This window comes from Pleurodeles waltl, chromosome 11 (assembly GCF_031143425.1).
Source record: "Pleurodeles waltl isolate 20211129_DDA chromosome 11, aPleWal1.hap1.20221129, whole genome shotgun sequence".
NCBI classification, from domain to species: Eukaryota; Metazoa; Chordata; class Amphibia; order Caudata; family Salamandridae; genus Pleurodeles; species Pleurodeles waltl.
In genome coordinates this window covers 20,893,108-20,911,275 of record NC_090450.1, presented here as the reverse complement: position 1 = coordinate 20,911,275, position 18,168 = coordinate 20,893,108, and the positions used below count along the sequence as shown (strand labels likewise).

Genomic DNA, 18,168 nt, shown 5'->3' with positions numbered 1-18,168 from the left:
GGTTACATGACTTATTACAACTGTTCCTCGCTTTAACCACTTTAACAATAATACATCCTTAATTGACCTGCTACCCGGAGTTTATTTTTCGCCTTGCTGTGGAAGGCCTTTGTGCGCCAAGGAAGTATCTTTATTGGTAAGAGTAAGAGCCAAGACCAATTGTTCTTCGATGACGAAATATCTGTGGATCTGCCAAAAGAGGGGGTGGGCTTCTCAGAAGAAATAAAATGCCTATTAGAATTTTCTGGCAAATCTTTATGCCATCAGATAGTGAAATGGACAAGAGCAGTAAATCAGAATTCGAACAGCAAAGGTTTCATGGGATTGATAAAAGCTAATAATGATCATTATACAATGCAATAAGGGTGTGAATTTATTAAACCTTATTTGCTGGTGAATTCTCCATTCTTTCTCTTCCACCTGAAGGTGTTCCTTCTCTAGGCATGGTGTTCTCTATGTGTTTGTGGTGTTGCACACCTGTGCCTCTTTTGTTGGCACTAATCAGTCTGAACCGCTGCCACTCTTCAGCTGAGAGGAAACCATATGACTCCCTAACAAAGACGGATCCCTAACTAAGATGTCCCCCTAACAAAGAACACCCTCCCCTTGCCCCTAGAGATCACTCTTTGTCGACCAGACAGATGATGGCCCATAAAATGTCTTTTTAGAAGGGAAGGGTGCGGCCAATCGATGTTCGTTAAAGAAAACACGCATCACCGGCCTTCTCTCATTTTCAGGGGGAACGTTCTCATGCACTTTAGCTCATTGTTAGAAGAAAGGTCATGGGGTGCTTTCTCTTATACTAAGCTGTGCATGAAACACACAGCAGCCATCACCTTGTGCTTGCATCTTGATGTGTGCCCTCACAGAGCATCATACGTACTCATGTCATACATTACCAAGAATATAAAGAGAAATGTTGTCATACTTGGATTTCACAAGCATTGAACCAAATTTCAATCTCTTTACATTCATCCCCTTGTGCTTGCACCTGTATGTATGTATGTACGCTTTGACAGAGCATCAACAGGTAAGCATACAATAACTATAGGGACCAATGGATACTCACATAACCAAGAGCATACAGAGAAGTATTGTCTTGACACTCATATTGGACTCAATCTCATTAAAGCTGTCTTTAAATCCACCTGAATACCTACAAAAATACCAGTGTTTCCTCAAGCCCACAATCCACTCTATAGGACAAATGGACAATGCAGTTTTACTAACCAGTAACCCAAGACATTTGGGTATAAGGGCTGCAACAGTATAACAGAGACTTTACTTGCTTTGGACATAAAACCAATAACCAGTGCAGTGGGACTTGATGGACCCACTGACTAGATCGGGCTAAGACAAAATAATTTGAGACGCTCCATACCCGTCTCGCTTAAATGCTTGCTCTCTGGTAAAGAACAGCTGAGCTCCACCGTACCCTCATAGACCACTAAATCTGCATTAACCAGCATTAATCACCATTAACTGGTCCTTGCTTTGGTTGAAACTAAAAGCAACCAATATTCCTTTAAACCTGTTAAATTCTCAAAAAGTGCAATACAGTCATTCCAGGGTAATGTCACCAGAGACAATTACAACTGTGCCAACGAGGAAGATGGCTGCAGGCTGTGCATTTAAGCAAGGCTGTGTGGGAGCAGCTCTGGAAGCTCTGAAGAACCATCCGCAAAACTGGGGAGGATCTCAGTCCCGCCTTTATTTTAAGACATACTCCAAGTGGAACGCAGCGTAACTCATCACGCTTAAGGAGCTATTATGTAGTTAGAACTTTAGTGATATATCACTCCAAATCAAATGGTATGTCAAATGTTCTGCCTAGCAGCAGCAAATGGTTTGTTAGATGAAACCGGTTTAAGTTGCCATTAGGTGAAACATGTAACGTGAACACCAGGTGGCAGTTGTCTAAAAAAGGTTTGAATTGATTTACGAGTTTCACTATTTAGGGATAATAATAGTTGACAAACTATGTTGCAACTATTCTAAAAAACAATTAGAGGCTAAGACTTTAATGTGAGTATTACATGGTTTTAATAAAATGTCTGGTGGCTTATACATTGTACCACTTAGACTGGCTTACAGGGCAACATTAGTGCCAGTGAGAGTTATGGAGCTCCACTTGGATGGACGGATGGAAGGGTTTCACAACTTGGATTAAATCATGCGCCCGCTCTGGAGAGAAGCACTGGTCCTGTGGAAAGTTATCACAGGACAAACGATTAGTGGATTGGACATGGATATGAGTGTACATAAAGAAGGTGCAGGCAACAATCCTGTGCTAGTGGATGTCTAGAAGGCTGCTCCAGGCACCCTAATGGGGATGCGTTCTGTATCCTATAATGCAACCACACTACCCCTGGGTGATCAGAAGCCCACCTCCGATAATACATGTAAACTAATGGTCTATAATCCCCCGTTATCTAACCCGTATTAACTTTGTGAACAGATTATCTGCCCGTTGTGACTGCCAGAAGTAAATATAATCTCATTATTTGATGGGGAGTCTCTCCCCATATGTAAGGGTGCGCACAAATCAAGTAGAATCCTTGAATATAACTCATTTATCCTTAATTCATGCTGTCAATGATGCACTAATTCCCACTTCATTGTAACTTGATTGGAAACTGGAATCAACACATCTTTTATTTTTTATGATCCAGTTCACAATGCGTTTTGGCATACATATCCCATCTTCAGGGGTAAAGTTTTTTACCAAACATTAGAATACAATAAACACAAAATCTTTCAGAGACTTGTAAAACACATAATTGTTCATTGAACACTGTGCCACTGCTATCAATCTACACCTGCTCGAAGAGCCGCAGACAAAGCAAAACTGGTATTAAGTTACGTGTGTTCCAGCTGAGAGAGTCCCTGGCTTGGCAGTTGGGTTGGACTGTTCCCATATTGGAGCAGGGGCAAGACTGATTTGCACGTAGCTGAGTTTAATCTGATGTGGAATGGTCAGTGAAAGAACAATGGGTTAGAAAGCTACACCAAGCAATTGCTAGTGGTTAAACGTATTTAAAGCATCCTCTCATCACCTCGTGTGTTTTTGATGTGATGCCCTAAGTGGCGAAGGGTATGCCCAGACGTGGGTCTCTTGCTCACTGTGCCACTGGCATCAAGCTGCACCCGACTGAAGAGCCCCAATCAGGGCAAAAGTGGTCTTGGGTTGATTGTGTTCCAGCTCAGAGAGGACCTGGCTTAGCAGTTTGGGATGGCCTGTTCCTTCTGGAGTAGACTGGTTAGCATATACCTAGGTCTAATCTGAGGTGGCATGATGAGCAAAAGAAAGATGGAGATAGTTTGGAATGCTACGCTGAGCGACTGCCAGTGGTTAGACCTATTGCAAGCATCTGCCAATCACCTTTTCTGTGTTTTAGAGAGATTTTAGGTCCTGCCTTCTGTTACTACTGGACTTAATCTTTGGCATAATAGGAACTGGAAGGCACAATCCGTGTGAAGTGGTGAACCACACAGCGGTTGTGCTTTTGTTTATTTGGAATACTCGGTTTCAAACACTTACCGCTTAAGACACAGATCTAGGAATATGGGGCCAGATGTAGGTAGGTTTCATATTGCGACTTGCAATTTGCGAGTCATAGCGACTCTCAAATTGCAACTCGCAATATGAAATGCAGAAAGGTGTCTCAGACACCTTCTGTGACTCGCTATGGGGTCGCAAAGACCCACCTCATGAATATTAATGAGGTGGGTCGCAGTTTGCGACCCCATAGCGAGTCTAGGCACTCACAGGGATTGTGGCCTGCTGGAGACAGCAGGCCTCCATGTCCGTGACTGCTTTCTTAATAAAGCAGTTTTTTTTTTCTTTTTGCAGCCCGTTTTCCTTAAAGGAAAACGAGCTGCAAAAAGAAAAAATACCGAAACCATTTAGTTTCGTTTTTTTCAGAGTAGGCAGTGGTCCTTAGGACCACTGTCTGCGCTGAATTTTTTTTTTTTGTTTGCATTCACAAAGGGGAAGGGGTCCCATGGGGACCCCTTCCCTTTTGCGAATGAGTTACCACCCACTTCAAGTGGATGGTAACTGCGAGTTGGTTTGAGACCGCATTCGCGGTCCCAAAGCAACTCTGCATGGCGATGCGGTTGCAAATAGGAAGGGAACGCCCCTTCCTATTTGCGAGTCGCAGCCACAAATTGCGAGTTGGTACCGACTCGCAATTTGCGGTTGTGCATCGCGTTTGGCCTTTTGCACCTCGCAAACTGCGTTTTTTGCAGTTTGCGAGGCGCAAAAGGCTTGCTACATCTGGCCCATGGTGCCTACAACGTGGGTGCATGTACACGGACGGAAGTTACATGCCTGCTGCCTACCAGCAGAAGAGGGTTTGTCTGATGAAAAGGGTTTAAGCTGCAGAATGTACTGAAATACTGTACCTACAGAGAGGGGTCATATACACCCTGGGGAGTTACAGGTGTTGTTCCTACCAGCAGCAAAAGGTTTGATGAAAATGGTTTAACCTGCTGAAAGTACAGAAATATTCTGCCTACAGAGAGGAGTCATGCACTCGCAGGGGAGTTACAGATTTTGTTCCTATCAGCAGCAAAAGATTGGATGCAAATGGTTTAAGCTGCTGAAAGTACAAGGGTTTTCTGCCTACAGAGAGGAGTCATGCACATGCAGAGGAATTACAAGTGCTGTTCCTGCCAGCAGCAAAAGGTTTCTGTGATGAAACAGGTTTAAGCTGCTGAAAGTTCACGGATTTGCTGCCTACTCGGAGGAGTCATGCACACCCAGGGGAGTTCAGGTGTGCTGCCTACAGAGAGGAGTCCTGCACACCCAGGGGAGTTCAGGTGTGCTGCCTACAGAGAGGAGTCATGCACACCCAGAGGAGTTCAGGTGTGCTGCCTACAGAGAGGAGTCCTGCACACCCAGGGGAGTTCAGGTGTGCTGCCTACAGAGAGGAGTCCTGCACACCCAGGGGAGTTCAGGTGTGCTGCCTACACCCAGGGGAGTTACAGGTGTGCTGCCTACAGAGAGGAGTCAAGCACACCCAGGGGAGTTACAGGTGTGCTGCCTACAGAGAGGGGTCATGCACACCCAGGGGAGTTCAGGTGTGCTGCCTACAGAGAGGGGTCATGCACACCCAGGGGAGTTCAGGTGTGCTGCCTACAGAGAGGAGTCATGCACACCCAGGGGAGTTCAGGTGTGCTGCCTACAGAGAGGGGCCATGCACACCCAGGGGAGTTCAGGTGTGCTGCCTACAGAGAGGAGTCATGCACATGCAGAGGAATTACAAGTGCTGTTCCTGCCAGCAGCAAAAGGTTTCTGTGATGAAACGGGTTTAAGCTGCTGAAAGTTCAGGGATTTGCTGCCTACTCGGAGAAGTCATGCATACCCAGGGGAGTTCAGGTGTGCTGCCTACAGAGAGGAGTCCTGCACACCCAGGGGAGTTCAGGTGTGCTGCCTACAGAGAGGAGTCCTGCACACCCAGGGGCGTTCAGGTGTGCTGCCTACAGAGAGGGGTCATGCACACCCAGGGGAGTTCAGGTGTGCTGCCTACAGAGAGGAGTCAAGCACACCCAGGGGAGTTACAGGTGTGCTGCCTACAGAGAGGAGTCAAGCACACCCAGGGGAGTTACAGGTGTGCTGCCTACAGAGAGGGGTCATGCACACCCAGGGGAGTTCAGGTGTGCTGCCTACAGAGAGGGGTCATGCACACCCAGGGGAGTTCAGGTGTGCTGCCTACAGAGAGGAGTCATGCACACCCAGGGGAGTTCAGGTGTGCTGCCTACAGAGAGGGGTCATGCACACCCAGGGGAGTTCAGGTGTGCTGCCTACAGAGAGGGGCCATGCACACCCAGGGGAGTTCAGGTGTGCTGCCTACAGAGAGGAGTCCTGCACACCCAGGGGAGTTCAGGTGTGCTGCCTACAGAGAGGGGCCATGCACACCCAGGGGAGTTCAGGTGTGCTGCCTACAGAGAGGAGTCCTGCACACCCAGGGGAGTTCAGGTGTGCTGCCTACAGAGAGGAGTCAAGCACACCCAGGGGAGTTACAGGTGTGCTGCCTACAGAGAGGGGTCATGCACACCCAGGGGAGTTACAGGTGTGCTGCCTACAGAGAGGGGTCATGCACACCCAGGGGAGTTCAGGTGTGCTGCCTACATGCACACCCAGGGGAGTTCAGGTGTGCTGCCTACAGAGAGGAGTCATGCACACCCAGGGGAGTTCAGGTGTGCTGCCTACAGAGAGGAGTCATGCACACCCAGGGGAGTTCAGGTGTGCTGCCTACAGAGAGGGGTCATGCACACCCAGGGGAGTTCAGGTGTGCTGCCTACAGACAGGGGTCATGCACACCCAGGGGAGTTCAGGTGTGCTGCCTACAGAGAGGGGTCATGCACACCCAGGGGAGTTCAGGTGTGCTGCCTACAGAGAGGGGTCATGCACACCCAGGGGAGTTCAGGTGTGCTGCCTACAGAGAGGAGTCATGCACACCCAGGGGAGTTCAGGTGTGCTGCCTACAGAGAGGGGCCATGCACACCCAGGGGAGTTACAGGTGTGCTGCCTACAGAGAGGGGTCATGCACACCCAGGGGAGTTCAGGTGTGCTGCCTACAGAGAGGAGTCATGCACACCCAGGGGAGTTACAGGTGTGCTGCCTACAGAGAGGGGTCATGCACACCCAGGGGAGTTCAGGTGTGCTGCCTACAGAGAGGGGTCATGCACACCCAGGGGAGTTACAGGTGTGCTGCCTACAGAGAGGGGTCATGCACACCCAGGGGAGTTCAGGTGTGCTGTCTACAGAGAGGAGTCCTGCACACCCAGGGGAGTTACAGGTGTGCTGCCTACAGAGAGGGGCCATGCACACCCAGGGGAGTTCAGTTGTGCTGCCTACAGAGAGGAGTCCTGCACACCCAGGGGAGTTACAGGTGTTCTGCCTACAGAGAGGAGTCATGCACACCCAGGGGAGTTCAGGTGTGCTGCCTACAGAGAGGAGTCCTGCACACCCAGGGGAGTTACAGGTGTGCTGCCTACAGAGAGGAGTCATGCACACCCAGGGGAGTTCAGGTGCGCTGCCTACAGAGAGGAGTCATGCACACCCAGGGGAGTTCAGGTGCGCTGCCTACAGAGAGGAGTCATGCACACCCAGGGGAGTTCAGGTGCGCTGCCTACAGAGAGGAGTCATGCACACCCAGGGGAGTTACAGGTGTTCTGCCTACAGAGAGGGGTCATGCACACCCAGGGGAGTTACAGGTGTTCTGCCTACCAGCAGCACATGGTTTGTTCAATGACATGGATTTAATCTGCGGAATCTACAGGAACACACACCCTACATAGAGGAGTCGGGCACACTCAGGGAAGTGACAGGTGTTCTGCCTACCAGCAGCACATGGTTTGTTCTATGACATGGATTTAACGTACAGGAACACACTTCCTACATAGAGGAGTCGTGCACACTCAGGGAAGTTACAGGTGTTCTGCCTACCAGCAGCACATGGTTTGTTCAATGACATGGATTTAATCTGCGGAATCTACAGGAACACACTTCCTACATAGAGGAGTCGTGCGCACTCAGGGAAGTGACAGGTGTGCCGCCTACAATGCAAAATGGCATAAAGGGTTTCCATACACTCCCTGCAGCTATCTATTTACATTAAGAAAGGTCATTTTCCAGAAACAAGAAAGGGTTGTGCAATGAGTGACGTTCAAGGATGTGGCCTGTCGACTGGAAAGAAACTCTTTGTGCAAATAGACGCAGAACTGATGGAAAGAGGGTGCCTTCTCCGAGCCAACTCTATTTCGTAAAATTACACCAACACCCCTTCTTCAAATGCCAACTCCAAACAGAGGCGACCAGCACAGGAATGATTGGTTTATGGGCTTGTCTCAGGTGCCATTCAGCAGGCATTGAATTGCTCCCTTTGTACTTGGACAGATTATTTCACAATGCCATGGCCTCTGGCTCGGTTCAAGGCCCTGTCAACACATGGTTACATTAGTCCCAGCTGCAGGACCAGGCACTGCTCTTTATAGGCACTGGGTAAACAAGAGCATGCTTCCTGTAGGACAATAAAGTCATTTTTCACATTTTGAAGGGCAGCTTCTGGTTGGTGTCCAAGTGCCCGTGCTCGTCAGTGCCACTGTCCCTAGCACCCGTCCAAGTCAGTGATTCCAAGTGCCAGGCTCCCAGTGCCCAATGGAGCTGGTGTTGACGAGTACCAGTGGTCATCGGTGCCAGGGCTCGCTGTGCACATTGGTGGCTTGGCTGCGGTGCCCATGTGTGTCAGTGCTAAGAATTGCCAGGGACGTCCTTAGTTAATTGTCTTTGTGGATCTCAGTGCCCGTGCTCCTTACCCTTCACTTGGGTGTCAGTTCTGGTGCCTGTAAGTATCTAGGATCAACCGCGCCCATGAAAGAACTGGGCTCACTTGTGGTCTGTCCAACACTCTCAATTCCAAGGTTCAAACATACCTACACAAGGAACAGAGTAATCAGGGCCACAAATTACCCTCAGTGCCCAGAGTCCCCAATTCTCAAATGTACCAGGTTTCCCAACTGAAAGGTACCACTGTCCTCACTGTACACTTTTACTAGAGCACCCAGTATCAGTGTCCATGGACACCCAACATAGATAGTGCACACTGTACCCATGAGTGCGTTCCCCAGTGCTTTCCCCACGTGTGCTTGCCCAATGGACCAGTCTCAGGGTAAGCAGTGCTGTTAATGGTAGCTAGCTAATTTTCATGGTTTCCAGTGTGCATACTTACAAGTGACACAGAGACTTTACGAGATTCATAAATCCTGAGGCCCAGGTGCCCTCAAATCTTCTAGGTGCAAGTGACCTTCATGGTTTACAACCCCTTAAACCTAGGTGCCCTCAAATCTTCTATGTGCAAAGGGCTCCAGAGGCCTTTATGGTTTATGACCCCTCAAGCCTAGGTGCCCTAAAATCTTCTAGGTGTAAGTGGCTCGAGAGACCTTTATGGTTCATGACCACTCAAGCCCAGGTGCCCTCAAATCTTCTAGGTGCAAGTAGCTCGAGAGATCTTTTTGGTTCACGAACCCTCAAGCCCAGGTGCCCTGAAATAGTCTACGTGCAAGTGGCTCCTTAGACCTTTATGGGTCATGACCCCTCAAGCCTGGGTACCCTCAAATCATCTATGTGCAAGTGGCTCCAAAGACCTTTCTGGGTCATGACCCCTCAAGCCCAGGTGCCCTCAATGTTCTAGGTGCACAAAGCCCCAAAGACCTTGAGTTCATGAACCTTCAAGCCGAGGTGCCCTCAATAATCAAGGTGTAAAATGGCCAAAGAGACCTTATGGGTTGATGACCCCCTGAGCCGAAGTTACGATTGGCCCATGAGCTCCAGTGAGCTTTGGACTGGAAGGCACTACCTGCTGTTTGCAAAGAGATGGGTCATCACACGCTGGTTACAAACAGAAGTCCACACCTTGCATGTTTAGAAAGAAACGTGAGGAGGCTATGCAAGGATCTCAAAGTGTGAATTACAGTGTGCAATCACAGCGCCTTGGGAAGAAGCACCAACATCAACCAAAGGAAAAATTAGATTTCCTCTTCGTGAAATTCACATACAGTGGTAAGTACATAGGCCGTGAAGGTGACCAAAGGCACGCTTTCCAGACCAGGGAACAAACGGTCATGGCTGCTGAATGCAGGAGGCCAAAAGCAGTCAGGCTACCACTTTGCACCTTTATTCAATAGTACGCCACCAAGCACACAACAGCAGGTGTAAACAAAACCCTTGCACACAAAACGCAGAGCGGATCTGCCCGCACGTTCAACCGCCATGCATTTGTGCAGTTGCAAGGGATTGAATGCAAGCTTCCATTTTGGATGTGGCAGAAAAGCAGCTACTGCTGAGCACTGAGAAGGCAAAACATTTGCAGGTTCAAGGGTATAACTCCTGCTCTCCCTTCTATGCCTGGATCTTTATGATCAGAATATCTTTGCCCACGAAGAAGAAGACATTTTCCATGTTCCAAGTGTTTTGAATCACCTGTGAGTATTATTCCCGTCACATTTATATATTCATTGATGTAATTGTTTAGCAAAACCTCAATGTTGGGCATCCAAGCATTTTATGCCATTTACACTGTACGTAGAGAGAACAACTCGTGGCTACAGCGACCTGGTCCTACCCTCAACGTGGTTCCCTTGCAAATCCGCCATATATGACTTTGTGTGTTAGACATTCATTCAGGTTATCAGGCACAAAAAAAGCATGTCTGAAATCCTTCCTAACGTGGAAAGTGTGTTCCTTTCTCCGGTTAAACAACACTACTGCGTCAAGCCTTTCACACAATATTGAATCACACACAACAGCGAGCCTTCGGATGCAATGTGATCCCCCAGCGTGCTGGTGTACCATACAGTAGCCGGGGAAACGCTTTGTGTTTTTTTGTGTAGACTGGCGACACGGAGAGATAGAATGTTAGGTGAAAAAAGAAATTAATACTCTTGACTTTGTGCATATTTTGTAAACATAGTAGGTTTCACCCAGGTCGGGTTGTAGACACAAAAGAAAGATGACATCTCAACAGAGAACCCACAAATTTGCCTTGTACAGACCCAGAACAAGGTACACAAATAAAGCGAGGGGGTGCATGCCTATCCTTATTATCTTATAAATTGAGAACTACAAAAAACAACACACACAAAAAGCCATTTGCCACCCTAGCCCAATCCAGTGGTCGAAATAGACATGGTAAATACAGCAGAAATAAAAGTTACTGCATATACGCAAGGATGTACACAACAAAAAAACTGAACAACAAACATGTAAAGAGATTGTACTTCTAAGATTTATTTAAGGGATAGATATAGCAACCAGAATTGCAATCAGGCATGGTTCTTGTCCATGTGGGAAAGAATGAACCCCTTAAAGTACATAAAAAAAAACACCCACAAGCAAATTCGTCTAACTGGATCAGCACACAACATTGCATAATTGAAGAATGAATCAACACCAGTAAGTTGTTGAAGGGGAGTTTGGGTGGATTACGAGAACTTTAATAGTCATCATGGAGGAAGATGGTCAGAGAGACAGGATTCACTCTCCACCAGATAACTGTGGCCTTGCCCCCCAAGAGCTCAATGTCCATCATTTACATCTGTGTTATCATGGAGCATCGCGGGGCACACAACACGGACTCAAGTCCTAGAAACAGTTGGTTCATGGCTCACACATAGATATCCTCAGCTGTATCTGAAGGCACCACGAGAGTCCATAACGTCAGGGCTACGAGCGGTCTATGTGTACTGCGTTCTCTTTCATGGTTGTTGTCTGCCTGTACTTTGTTCCATTTCATCTGATTTTTAAGGTGAATCAGTTGACATGGATTGGGGTGAAACTTACACTATCGTCAAGGCTTGGAGATGTTTGGCATCTTCTGGTTGCAAGGTCAACTAGCCTTATCTTACAACTGACTAAGATAAGTCTTCACTCCATTGTGTGCCCACTTTAGCCCACCAATGTAACAGCCTACTTAAATCGTATTTTCCGACATTTAGGGTTCACTTTACTGCCCGAGTATAAGAAAATCTTTTGTTACACAGTAGTTTTTAGACTAATGGAGTGCATACATGCTACTGAGAATAACATAATCTCACATTCTGTAGTAACCTCGGAAAAAAATTATCTCTGTAATATAATTTGGTGCATGAAACAATGGGATTTTTAAACAATTAGCAATTAAAAGATGTAGCTCTGAGATGGATTTGACAGTTATATGTTAATTAAAATTAGTTTATTTACAGTGTAGTACTGTAGCCTTGCGAGAACACAGTTATCCCTTTAAATGTATAAGATTTAGGTTAGAACAAAAGATGTCCTTTGTGTCATGAAGGCCTGATGGAAAGCCCGGTAGCTGGGAGACAGTGCAGACTAACTTAATAATCTAGATATGGAAAAATACAAGTTGAAAACATATTTCTCAAAGCAGAATAGTGCAAGTTGTGGTGAAACTTTGAGTGAGGGAGTCATAAAAGACACTGTGTCCATGTTTCTTTTCACCATAACAGAATCTAAAATGTGTTCCACCACAGAAGTCATTCATTAAAACCAGCTAGATTAAATCTGTTTTTAATATTTGGCTGTGCACAATACTTTGTCACTTGTTGCCAAAAACTTTCACGCTCACCTGTGCTTTGTATCGATTCCCTTTCACGCCCACTTTTTTGCAGTGTCTAACATTATTTTAATCTTTGTTGGGCCAGTTTATCTGCTAACATGCCAGTTGTTTAGATCTGGAATTCAACTTGTAGTATCCACATCGCAAACAAAGTATTTGCCTACTACATGCAACTATTACTGCACACTCATAAATAGTATAAAATTGCAATACATTAGATAGGACATTTCCTGAAAATGTGTTATTAACCGGTTGGTGCTGGCAAATCAAAAAGCAAAATTAAAAATCTACAAAATGGGCAACTAGAGAGGTCTGTGAACGTAAATTAATACGGAAAGAAGCATTTCCCCATCACTCCCTTTCATATAAGTTTTCTAATGGTTTAAGAAAACTCACGAATAAAATATATAAACCTCAGAATTAGACTAACAACTTGTGGCAGGAATATCTGTTTAGAAGCAGCGATGATGGCTCGATGAGTTAAACAGTTGCTGCAGACAAAATGGTGCACTCACTACATCGCAAATTTAAATCCGGACGGTGCCGGGCCCACGTGTAAACATTTTGAGGCACAGAAATGTGGCACTATTAGGTAAAAGTAACAACTGTTATTCGCACACTGTAAACCTGTGGTAGCGATCACTATTTAAAGCAAATTATTCTTCTATTTGCATCACTGCCTCTTTTTTAACTTATTTACATCCGCCCATGATCCTAGTATAAAGAGACCCCCTGCACCCCATTAAAAAGGAAACAAAAGAACTAAGCCCCTCCCTCAGAGAACAAGTTAGAAACTGTGACATTGAATGTTGTTGCATTGATACTTTGGAAATGCAAAATTATGCTTCAGTTTTCAAATCGAACTGCACAGCACAAACCCATCTGCCTGCCTCTGACTCTGCAGAGATCTCACAAATAAATAAGCTTTGGTTCCTGTATTTCTAGGGGCTCTCAGCTTCCACTCACTGACCTTTACTCTCACCAACAAGTATTACTATACTCTCACCAGTAAGTATTAATATACTCTACAGTCCTTTGTTAATACATAATTGTATTACATGTGCTTGAAAGATCCTAAAAGTTATTTGGGTTTGTTTTTCTTTCAGATATGTGCAGGAATCTTTTGATATGCCTGATTGGTAAAAGGGATCGAATGGCAACAAGAAAGGACGGTGTGGCGAGCCCTCGTGATGTACACTTAGCGTGTCCGGCCCAACAGAAGCGCTACCGTCAAGTGCTCGGTAGCAGGACAGCTTGGCTGGGAGTTTTGGAGGTCCTGTCCAAGAGGAGACCTTGGAGGTCCTGTCCAAGAGGAGACCTTGGGGGAAGGCAATGCTGCCAATACTCAATATGAGCGTCCGGCGGATCCCTGAAGAGTGGCCAAGAGGAAGCAGCGGCCAGAACCAGCAGTGGTGCCTCCCTTTAAAAGAAGGTCAGAGGCCAAGGGCCTGATTCAGCGTTTGGCCGATGCGGTTACTCCATCACAAACATGACGGATATCCCGCACGCCGTAGTATCCCACTGTATCCTATGAGAATCATAGTACGGCAGACGTTACGTCAGGTTAGTGACGGAGTTACCCGTCTGCCAAACTCTTATTCAGACCCAAGGTGTCTCGCTTTATTATTAAGGAACCTCACTTCACGTCCATCCGGCACCAGTAACACCCGGTCACACATCAGAAAACGACTCCAGTCAATGGAAAGAGATGGAGAGACGACGAACCATCCTGAGATGCTACAAGCGGCTTGCAGGGGGCTTTAGGACTCCGCGCGCTATTTCAGCAAACACCGAAAGGCAGCCTGACCAGCAGCACCTTGGCCCCTAAACCGTGGTTCAATCATTGGGGTACTGAAAGGAGCCGGAGTTCACAAACACACCATGGCCTAGGGCTGATGTTGCAACTACACCTCGCTTAGATTTTTTATTCTATTATGGATAACAAGATAAATGAGCGACAAGTTCTAGGGCAGAAAATGAACACCTGTCTCCAGCAGTGATAAGTAGCTGAAAGTTAGTCTATGCTACTCTCTTATTTCAAAAATGCTCTCAGAATGGTAAGACTTCAGGGATGTGGATAAACAAGAAAGTTGTCTGGAGGAACATATTCACATGCACTTTGTAAACAGAGACTCTTGACAATCATTGATGCCATCTTGTGCATCTCTTTGGATGAGTGAATCACGAATGGAGTCTGTGCCTCACTCGAGAAGATTGAATCCCGCATCCCACCTTGAGCCTCACTCTAGATCAGTGTTGTGCCTCATTCTAGATGAGCACTGATTCAGTCTGTGCCTCACTCTAGATAAGTGAATCCCACATGTAGCCTTGAGCCTCCCTCCAGATGAGTGAATTACGGATGCAGTCTGTGCCTCTATCTACATGAATGAATCCCGCATCCCGTCTTGAGCCTCACTCTAGATCAGTGATGTGCCTCATTCTAGATGAGCACTGATTCAATCTCTGCCTCACTTTAGATAAGTGAATCCCACATGTGGTTTTGAGCCTCACTCTAGGTGAGTGAATCAAGGATGCTGTGATGAGTGAATCAAGCATGCCGTCTTGTGCCTCACCCTTCTACTAGACCCCGGTTTGGTTTCCTTACCTCAGACTGAGCTTCTGCAGGGCTCCCAGGACATTTTCCCTTGTAACCGAGTCCTTGTCTTCTGCCTTCAGTGTCTCCTCCAGGGCCCTAATGAGCCGTGGGTTCTGGGACAGGTACAGCCGGCCTGGTGCCACAAGAGGAGAGAAAAAGGTTAAGATGGCAAATGTCAGTGAAAGCCAGAGTCTTTTTCAGAAAAATGCGTTGTGCGAGTCACTTCTCAGCAGGGGCTGCTCAATGTGCCCGCAGCACCACACAGTGACATCTGTAGGGCTCCCACATCACTCTCACAAGTATGTAAAATTTGATTCAGGGAAAACCTGAATTAATTATAATAACTAGCACTGGTCCTGATAGCCCTTCATTCCACTGTTTAATTCTTAGTTCTTAGAGCGGGACCATCCATATGCAAGAGGGTCTTCATACCAACACAACAGATGTCATTGAGCACGAATTACTTGGCCATGTCCTCCCAGCTCAACCACCGCAGATGGGTTCATCTGAGGTGGATCTGAGCCCACATGGTAGACCAGGCTCCACAGCCCATGCCTTGGTATACCCAGGTCACCCTGGAGGTCAGTGCAGAATGACTTCCCTCAATGCACTTCACCAGCTGTTTAATTTATCAAGAACAGAAAAACCAATGCCTTGTAAAAGTAGAATGCAGGAAAACACAAGCAAATTGCCCCACACGTCTCCAAATGATTAGCTTATAGTTTATTATAAGATGTTAATTAGTTTTTTTAGTTCTGAAAATCACAGGTCGCCTTCTTTTGCAGATGGTTAATCGTTCTTCCCATAATAAAGATGCACAGACTTCGGGGTCTGTAAGCAATTTTATGAGATGACATTACTTGAAAATGTTCTTTTAAACAATTGCAGAGATGTATGGAGGTGGTGTTAGTCCTAGAGAAGAAATTGTACACTGAGAATGAGTCACCAGAGAACAAGCAATGTTTGTTTCATTTGTGGTGTTTCTTCCTGGTGAGCAGGGCTGAAACTTAACTGAAGTGGAGAGGAAACAATAGAATAAATGCCCACAGTGGATCAACACCAGAACCAGTGGGTTGGGTCATGGTGACACCTATTATTTACAGAGCTGTGACACAACAACACTCTTGTGTAAAGAACAATGTGTCATTTCACTGTCATGCTTTGATCTTTGAATTCAATTGGGATTATGGCAGCTCTCTGACATTCCAGGGGCAAACTCCTGCCAATCTAAAGGGATCCATACAAACACAAATATTTCAGGTGTAAGCTGAATAAAGCTTGCAGCTTTGATTTCAAATCTGAAAAGGCAGTACTCCAATAGGCTTCACACTTGGGTTTCCTGCTCAAACTTCTGCCCTATTAGAAGGGAGCATAGCTAAAGGGAGGCAATGCTGTTCCCAACCCTCCCAAAATTATGAAATAGGGTTTATTGGAAGCAGTTATTGAACTCATACAATGCAATGGTGTCGGTCTATCCAAAACAACTACTTATGGTAATAACGAAGGGAATGTCTTTCACTAATAGACAATATATTATGGTGAACCCTCCAATAAGCCTTGGTTTACTTACCTTCGGTAAAGTTGTAGTTGGTGGTTACTCTACCTAACAGTCAACTCCACGCCTTTCTCACATATGTCGCTACTGCATCCATGAACTTTGAATATTGTTGGAACTTATTTGGGCCTAACAAGAGGACTCTGGATTGACAGTGGCAACCAGCCACTTTGCATCTCAGATATTTCCAATGACTGCCATGAACTGGTAAATGAAATGTGCCTGGTTTCGGTCCGGACAGGTCATGTAATTTCCATGGTGAAGAAGTTTGAGGACTTCATGCAAAGTCAAAATGTGGAATGTTTGTTTTTTGACAAACTTGTTTCAATTCCTAATTTTTGTCTTTATCAGGAAGAAGCCAGAACAAAAACCAAACGTTTGCAGGAACCTGGGGCTTGTTCCACAGCCCCTTTATTTACGATGGTAAGAATCCCGGCTTTTAACAGACAATCGTGTAGATGGACTCTGTACAGTGGTGTTGTAGGCAATGGTTCCTGGATGAACTCTACTGTATGGCCAAACTGTATGAGGTGCAACACCCTACCATCCAATGTTATATACGCTAATTGTTTGCTTTCGGACACAAGTTTCCCTCATACATAAATGTCAAGATTCTTCCTGGCCATCGCCTCTGTAGTTTCACTTATATAATGAGCACTCATTGCCGCATGACTGATTTCCAGCTTTCCTATCAGTGTCCTGTTTGTGATAGGACACTGGTGGTGACCCCCTGTTTTAGTGCATGTAAGCTCGGCTGTATGTCGGATGAGATTGCTGAGATGGTTGGTACCTATTTGCCTGGTAACCTTCTCTGTAACTATATTGGCTTCCTCCACAGTTTCCACAAAAAGGCTGAGGTCGCTTTTGCCAAAGGAGTCCTGCAGATCTTGCTGTGCCTGATTTCTTAGAATGGAGAGTTTAAGCTACATGCAATCCAAACAAGGATTCTCCATCGAATGGCAAGTCCAAGATCATACTTGGTACCTTCAGTCTAAAAGATGTGGAGCATACCCAACGGAGCCTGCGTAAGACATGTGTACTGCCAAATGCTGTATCAATGATTGCAGGCAATGTTTTTTCTCCTTTATTAAATATCTGCGCCTTGCTTCGTTTTTTTTTTGTCGTCTAATAGGTGGCCAGATTTGGTCTAATATAGGACCACAATGTAGCAGCCAAACCGGGCAAGGATTGTCAGTGAGGTGGTTGCCCTGATGGATGCCACAGAAAAGCTTTTACCAATAATGGTAAATCTTCCGACCTCCCTATCGGGTGAGTAGCTCATGGAGATGCCAGGTTACTTGATCATAGTAGGAATGCCTGCAAGACCACTGAATCTTCATGGGGTTATCAGTCTGCACGGGGTGACCATCAAGGCAGGCAAGTGTATTTGCAGGCACCTTCTATTTCATGTCGAGCCTGGGGATCACAGTAGCTACTGTGGCTAGATTTTTCAAGGCTTTGAAGCCTTATGGACAAATACAGTGGATTACTGGCAACGCCTGTAATGATTTCCTTGTTGGCTCTTCAAAGTCATATAGAAAACAGTCATTTTCTTTCATTCTTAATGGCCACACAAATCCCTTAGATGTTCTGTCGATGAGGTTGTTAAAGCCACAAATGGCATCTGGAGAATATACCATAGAAGTGCCACAGCTCCTGAAATGGGTGCTATGTAATCATCCCATTCGTGGCCAGTAGACAGGCAGTGTTTGATATGGTTCCTGATCATCATCAGCGTATAGGTCATATAGAGAAAGTTGGTGGTATAGAGAAAGTTATCAAGGAGGAGTGATGTGACAAAGGTATTGAAGGTCCTTGCCTCAAAGGCAAGTGGCAGGAGACCGTGGAGAAGTTCGGCTTGTACCAGGCCTTGGTTGTGAAGGATATTTTGCTGG

The 18,168-nt window shown here is 46.1% G+C and overlaps 1 protein-coding gene across 1 annotated transcript in view; it reads right to left on the bottom strand.

Moving 5' to 3' along the window:
• ARMC9 (armadillo repeat containing 9) overlaps positions 1–18,168 on the bottom strand; it is a 415,690-nt gene that overhangs the window by 218,326 nt on the left and 179,196 nt on the right. Inside the window, exon 14 of the mRNA XM_069212859.1 lies at positions 14,728–14,851. Within this exon, the coding sequence (XP_069068960.1) occupies positions 14,728–14,851 (124 nt within the window). The remainder of the gene's footprint in view (positions 1–14,727; positions 14,852–18,168) is intronic.